Source organism: Blastomyces gilchristii (assembly GCF_000003855.2).
Source record: "Blastomyces gilchristii SLH14081 genomic scaffold supercont1.9, whole genome shotgun sequence".
Taxonomy (NCBI): Eukaryota; Fungi; Ascomycota; class Eurotiomycetes; order Onygenales; family Ajellomycetaceae; genus Blastomyces; species Blastomyces gilchristii.
The window spans coordinates 1,497,815-1,506,284 of NW_003101674.1; the positions used below are offsets into that span (position 1 = coordinate 1,497,815).

The 8,470-nt window shown below is 27.7% G+C and overlaps 1 protein-coding gene across 1 annotated transcript; it reads left to right on the top strand.

Annotated features, from left to right (window-relative positions):
* Window positions 1-5,532: 5,532 nt before the first annotated feature.
* Window positions 5,533-5,763, top strand: BDBG_17160 (uncharacterized protein; the record flags this gene model as incomplete). Its single annotated transcript, XM_031724944.1, has 1 exon — window positions 5,533-5,763. One exon carries the CDS (start codon window positions 5,533-5,535, stop codon window positions 5,761-5,763), a length of 231 nt encoding a protein of 76 aa, XP_031578658.1.
* Between the last annotated feature and the right edge of the window lie 2,707 nt (window positions 5,764-8,470).

Below are 8,470 nucleotides of genomic sequence, written 5' to 3' on the forward strand. Positions count from 1 at the left end.
GAAGTGAACTCAGTTGAAATATGTAATTGATTTACTATTTCATTTTTATAAGATAATGAAGATAGTCTTAATCACTTATATATCAATACTGCAGTCAGTCTGATGAGTGTATAACAGTGTATTTACTCATCTTCAGAAGCAGTTGAATCACTTAAAAAGAAATTAAGTCTGAGATAATACTATAGTGCAGACTATTATTACTATAAGAAATAAACTAGTATATTATTACAGCAAAACTAAACAATCTTTTACAGAGTACTATACTGTAATAGCTCTACTAGATCTCTCTTATTAAGTTAATATCTACACTTCTCAAGATTGAACAGAGAAGAAATGAGACTTGTATATTAAATTAGTCTGAGACTACTATAATATCAACTATCAGAGATTTGAATGAGCAGATGTTCAAGATATGAAGACAGTGAAATACAATTTTTCAGTAAGTAACAATCTTTGATAATACTTCATATTATATAGAACTATAATACTAACTTTGAAACAGAACTTGTATACATTGATTATAACTGAAAATCAGATAAAATTATATACTTATAAAACTGAATTTGACTGCTATCTTCAAGATAATCTGATAAATTTACATACTAAATTAATTCTAGAGTTATAAAAAATTGTTAAGAGTATATATTCAACTATTACACTGATAATATATAATATTCTGACAATTTCATTGACAGAGGTAAGAATGAAGTGAAAGTTTAACTTAAGTTAAGATATTTATTACTATTACTGAGAACAATTATAAGAAGAAATAATCAAGAAACTCATAATTATAAAATATGAAATTATCAGATAGTTTAATACCTATGATTACAGTATATCAGAGAAGTGTAGTTTTCATGAGAAAGTGAAGAATAAACTTATACAAGAATATATTTGATTGTTTCATAAGTATTATCAATAATTATTATCAAATTCTGATTATATAAGCAATCACTGAATGAACTGAATGAGACTGATTTTAATCTTTAGTCTCAGTCTTATTCTGATTTTGAAAGAATGATCATCTTTCACAGTTTATTCTGAGAAATTACTCTTATTTCACTGTTCTTGAATTAAATCTGGTCATTTTTCACATCATTTCTCTCAGAAATGGTCCATTTTCGGATTTTTTTGAGGCTTGGTCCTGGTGAGACTCACGCCAAGAAATGTATGAGACCAGATCAAATGGGACCAAATGTGAAATTCATGGTCCCGCCGGCCAGTCTAGTATAACTACTCTCTATAATGCTGAGAGTTAATACTCTGAGAATCTTCATGAGAATTCTTGAAGAGAGTACTCATAATCTGAAGAATTTACAGGCTTTGAGACGCACTGTAGAAGACCTGATGTAAGAAGAAATAGAGTATAAGTTTTCATAAGATCTTCTATTCAGATTGTCTGAACTATAACTGAAGAATAAATATACTCAGTATATTCAGCAACTACTTACAGCAGAAATGAATTCTGCTGAAATAAAGAATTGAAGTGACTTAAATAATCTCTTGTGAAGAGAGAGTTAGGTTTATATATCTATGAATAAGATTCTATACATAGAACTTATTAAAAGATATCATGACTCTTCTCTAGTAGATTATTTTACAGATACTAGAACTCATGAGTTGCTTATAAGAAAATACTTCTGATCAAAGATATGAGAACTTATGAAGAAGATAGTGAATTCTTATACTATTTATCAGAATTTGTGAATAGTACAGTTCAGATTATATAAAGAACTTACTTCTCTACTCATTTCACAGAAACCTTGAGAATAGCTAGAAATGAATACTCTTATAACTCTCTCTGAAAGTAAGAATATATATAATACCTGCTTTGACAGTGTACTGATAATAGTGAATCACTTCATCAAGATAACATACTTTATACTCACTCACAAGAACTTAAAGTTAAAGAATTTAGCTTATATTTGTATTTGTGATGTGATTCAGTTGTATGAATTGTCTGTAAATATTATCTCAGACAGAGAATTAATCTTCACAGAGAAGTTCTGATATAATCTGATAATTATACTGAAGATTTTATGAGATCTAAGCACAGCTTTTCATCAACAGATAGATGATTAGATAGAATATCTGATAAGTATATTAAAACAGTATCTGCAGTGCTTTTGTTAATTACAATTAGCATAACTGAGTGCATTGATTATTACTTATAAAGTTTATATACAATAACTTAAAGTATGTCAGTACAGATAAAACTCTCTTTAAGATACTTACTAAGACTTATTCATGAATAATCTTGATAAACCTATGACAGTACACTATAGAGTGTGATGATATCTGTGAACAAGCTGAGAGAATTCAGAATATTCAAGAGAAAGCCTGTAAATTCTTGAGAAAGACTCAGAAGTATCAGAAGAGATACTATAACTTTAAGTATATTATAAAGAGTTTTAAGAAAGATAATAGAGTCTGACTGAGTCTAGAAAACATTATTATACAGAGATCTAGTAAGAAGCTGAATCTCTTACAGACAGAGTCTTACAAGATTATGAAGAAAGTTAGCTCACAGTTCTATAGATTGAAACTGTTATCTGAGTTACAGATATATAATATTTTTTATATCTCTTTACTCTGTAAATATAAGAAATTCTTAGAAGAGAACTCTGTGACTCATTACTCTGTTTATAAAGTACTAGAGAGTGAAAGAGAATATCAGATCAAAGAAATTATTAACTCAGAGAAGCAAGATTATAATCTCTGATTCAAGATTCAGTGATAAGAATATTCTGATAAGATAAATAAGTTCATTTGAGAATTATCTGAGCAGATAAGATATCTGCAGAAGCTGAGACATGACTTTTATACTGTGAATTCTGATAAGTCAGAATGACATGATCTTCACTAAGAATCTAATTATAATAAAGATATTAATACTGTCATTTACAAACTCTAGTCTATAAGATAATGAGTTTCTACTGAGATGAACAGTTCACAATGTATACAAAGAAAAGAAGAAATCATACTCTCATTAAAACTAAAAAATAAAGAAAATAAAAACAGAACTATGAACATAATTTAGAGATTAATAAAGAAAAAACAAAGAAAATTCATACTTATATTCTCAATATCTGTGACACTTATTCTCTTCACAACTATTAATTTCTCTCTTTAAAGAAGCAGAGAGTATTATATCTGCAGTATAGATAATTGTTATATTTAATATAAAAACTGTCAGAAATGCACAGACTTCAGAGAAGCTGAATATCAGAGTATATACAGTTATAGCAGAGTCTTGAAGACTGACTGTCTGCATGTATGACTAGACTGACTGTGTGACCGTGTCTGAGACCAGGACCAAACTTTATAGTTGTCACGTTGCCTAAAAGCATTACTTCTGATCATGGTTTGTGTTCATTACATTGATCTCAAATCATGTTATTTCAAATATTAAAGGTCTCAGATTCACTTTTCAAATAAAAATCTAGTCTCAGATAAAGAATATGTTTGAATTCTTAGTCACATTTTCATTCTGATCTCATTATTGAGAATGGCATTAAATAAGATCATGAAATCATTTCTCACTTACATAATATCATAACATAGTGCTCATTTGTTGAAAATTCAATAGAGAGTATTATCAAATATCATTACTTTTCTGAACACAGATTATAATTCATATAATTTTAATTATGAAAAAAACATAAAATACAAAAAAAAAATAAAAAACAAAAAACAAAATAAACACAAGAAAAAATCACAATAAAAAAAAAAAAAAAGAAAAGAAAAAGAAAAAAATAAAAAATAAAAATAAAAAAAAATCAAGATCACAGAGCTGCAGTACTCTCAAAATACTCACTTCTCAGAGTCTTTACAATGTTTATCATCAATTATATATTTCTCACAGTGAGAATAACACAGCTGTGATGAGCTATTATCTTAATATTATCTAATAAATAATCAGTATATATCTGTATAAATGTGAATAATTAGAAAATATACACTTAAAAAGTGTGGCCAGGGTGAACTCTGCTGCCACTTGAATGACATTAAGAGCAGAACACTGAAATCAATGATTTCTCTCATTGATTTCACAGACAAGGCATGTGAAGATGATCTTGAGAAATATAAGATTTCTCAACTTCTGATAAAAACAGATCTCACAGAGAGACTCTATTTTCATGATATCAGAGACTGAGTATTATTAAAAAGCATTACTTTCATGCAATGCATATGTACTTACTGCAGCAATTCATTCTCTGCATACATAGCTGAGAGTTGCAGCTTTTTCACACTGCATGACTCTCTCTGAGATGCTGCTGTCAGTTTGCAACTCACACAGTCTCTCAGTTCAGTACACACTGTGTGTATACAGCTCTGTGTGCTGGGGCTGTGTTGATCATTATGCCCTGGCGTGGTACTCACTTTTCACAAGCTATGTTTTGTTTGAAGAGGAGAAGAGAAAAGATACACCTATTATTTTATTGAGAAGAAGATGAATAACTAGTATTATTGAATTAATTTGATTCATCTGCATTTAAAATTTGATTAGTCTATACTCTTCAATTTGAGGATTTCTATGAGTGTTTTAATAGTTTTCATATCAGCTTGAACTTAGTGATGAGTTGAAGAAGAAGAGAAAAGAGAGAAGAAAGAAATGAGAATAACTTATCTTTATAATATGAAAACAGAGAATTGCTGCAATCATTCTCTCTAGCAACAAAGATCTGTTTTCTGCATGTATTTCTTATATAATAAATGTATACAAAGAATACCAATAGTGCATGCATTGAATGAAGATAATGTTACTATGCAACACTGTAGCTGTTTCTGTACATCTCTGAAAGCTGTTAATAGTTTCTTTATCTCTTTATGTTTGATAAGTCAATAATATATTTCAATACACTTCTTCTTTCATCATCATCATCATCATCATCATTATCATCATTACTATTATCATTATTATTATCATCATCATCATTATTATTATATCATTGCCTGCCTTCACTTCTCTCTCAACACTTATTAAAATCAATCATGTCATCTCTCTTCAAATATTCTGCGGTCCTGCAGATCATCAAGGCGCGTGAGTGCTGTCACAGATTGAAGAAAGAGAAGAAGAAGATGTTCAAGCACAGAGAGACAGATTATAAGACATATTATAATGTCTTGAAGAGACTCTGTAAGAGAGTAGAATAATAATGATTTTAAGTAACACTTCTGATAGATTTAGACTGAACTAAGTATAGAAATAATATGAATAACACTACTCATGAGAGATTGAAAAAGAAGACAGTGAAGAGTCTTATACAGCAGTGATAAGATCAGAAGAAGTTCTGAGAATGATTTAAGATCAAGATGAAGAGAGAGAGAGAGAAGAAAAGTATTACTATAAATAAGCAGTAGTAGAAGAAGATTGAGAAGGTATTAAAGTAAGAGATAAAGAAGTCAAAACTGATAAGTTTTTTATTAAGAGATAATGATTTTTAGTAACACTTCTGTTCTCTAATTGATTAGCAGAAGCTGACAGAGAAGAAGAAAATTGAAGCCTTGTTCAGATCTTGAATGCACTTCATGATTCAGAATATTAAGAAGACAGCTCTACTCTCTGAGTATGTCAATCTGCTTATCACTGAGATGGAACCTGAGATAGCAGACCAGGAAATGCAGGATTTTAAAATACAGATTAACCTGGCTGAGAGAGAGCAGCAGGAACTCTTCTCTGAGAAGACAGCAGAGAGAGATTTTAAGATAATTATCATCTCAGATGAGAAGAAGAAGAAGAAGAATAAGAATGAGAAGTGAATTATAAAGAATGATAAGAAGAATGAGAAAGAGAAGAAAGATAATAAGTAGAAAAAGTTTTTTTCTTTTTATATTAGTTAGTTATAAGTTTGTAACTATTAGTTAATAATTGAAATTAATTTTAAGTTTTCAAAAATTATTGTACAAGTTGTAATCAATTATCAATATCAGAAATAATATATATATATATATTCAACTATCATGTCACTATAATGTATAAGTATCAATATTTTTTCAACATTGATATTCATAATATTAATATATTGTTAATAATATTATCTGATAACATAATTTGATAACACTCTCTTTCATAATATTAATATATTTCAAGAAATATGACAGAGATTAATCAAGATTATTTATTTACTTTTATACATTAATGATATTCAATCTGAGTTAGTACTAAAATTATAACTAAGCTAAGAAAGAAGATTATTTTCTCTTATATTAATTCTTCTTACACACATCAGTGATCAGTTATTGAAAATAAATTATCATCTTTCTTAAATTCTTATCATATCTTCTGAATTTACTTCTTTCACTTCTTTTACTTCTATTGAAGATTCATAAACTCTTTAAGAAATCACTGTGAATTACAAAGTCTATATTATTTACAATTCAATACAGAATGCTCTCTTTTAATTATAATAAATAATCACTTCATTGTTTATATCTGATTTCAGGTCATGAAATTTATGAAAAACTTAACACAAATACTGAGATAAACTATGAAATAATTATCAACAGATTGTATTATAAATTACTGAAGAGTCATCTCTCTACTACAATCACTGTAACTTTATTCAGAAACATTTATTATAAACTGATTATAACTGTGAAGAAATTTTCTGATATCTGAAGTCATCAGAATGTAGATAATAAAAGAAAAACAATCAGAAAATTATCACTGAGCTGATAAGTTACTCTATCAGATAATGATTTTTAGTAACACTAACTTGCTAATTTGAAGAAAATCATGTGAAAACAACTATATATCAGTACTCTGATTTCATAACTCTCATCTGATAACTTCTATGAATAATTACTTCATATGTATATATCTCTCAATCTTTCTCTTCAATCAATTAAAAACTCTGAATTGTGAACACTTCTTCAAATGCTTAATTTAAATCTTCATATTTCACATTGATTCTGTCTTCAGTTCAATCTTAAGACACACTATAAAGTCAGTAGATAATATCTAGAATCAGAGTTGAAGAATCATTGAAGAGTGTCTCTCACAGTGAATGCATGAACTAGTATAAATAATCTTACATTTATAAGAGTTATATATTAGTATATTGATGAGAACTGAACTTATTAAAAGATATTAATTGAATTTGAATCATTGATCAGTAGTCATACTGAGAATTATATAACAGAGATATTAATAACTGTGTTTAAAAATAACTATTAAGATATTAGTCTCAGTCTTCTTATAATTACAACTGATAATACTGTGAATAACTATACTATGATAAACAGCTTAGAGTAAAAATTGGTTTTGCATTTCTGAAATAATAAATAAGATCATATTCTCTGCATTGCTCATGTGATTCAACTTGTGATACAAACACTGATAAAGAATCTTAACATCAAGATAAAGAATAATGAGATAACTGATTCTTGAGATAAGAATGAGATGAAAGTGATTACTCAAGTAACTTTTATATTTACTTTATAAAAGATACTGTTTTTTAACAACACTTTTTAATATTGCTTTTTAATAATACTTTTTAATAATACTACTGTTAATTTTGAATAGATTAGCTAATAATTTAAATATCACAGATTTAAAACATTACTAATACAATTTATATCTTCTCTAAATAATAATAACAATTTCATGATATTCAATAAAGAAATAAATCAGTCATATCACTGAATATAATACAGAATGTTAGAATATGATGAAGTTCAACATATGAGATGACTGTTCAGACTCTTCAATTGCATTAGATGATTAATTATTGAGTGTAACACTCTGATCAGAAAAAGATTCAGACATTGAAACTTTCTGATATGAAGTGAACTCAGTTGAAATATATGATTGATTTACTGTTTCAGTTTTATAAGATAATAAAGATAGTCTCAATCACTCATACATCAATGCTGCAGTCAGTCTGATAAATGTATAATAGTTTATTTACTTATCTTGAAAAGCAGTTGAATCACTTAAAAAGAAATTCAGTCTGAGATAATACTATAGTGCAGGCTATTATTACTGTAAGAAATAAACTAGTATATTACTACAGCAAAACTGAACAATCTTTTGCAGAGTATTATACTGTAGTAGCTCTACTAGATCTCTTTCATTGAGTTAATATCTACACTTCTCAAGATTGAACAGAGAAGAAATGAGACTTATATATCAAATTAGTCTGAGACTACTATAATGCTAACTATCAGAGATTTGACTGAGTAGATGTTAGAGATATGAAGACAGTGAAATACAATTCTCTAGTAAGTAATGATCTTTGATAACACTTCATATTATATAGAACTATAATACTAACTTTGAAACAGAACTTACATACATTGATTACAACTGAAAATCAGGCAAAACTACATACTTGTAAAACTGAATTTGACTGCTATCTTTAAGATAATTCAACAAATTTACACATCAAATCAATTCTAGAGTTATGAAAAATTGTTGAGAGTACATATTTAACTATTGCACTGATGATACATGATATTCTGACAA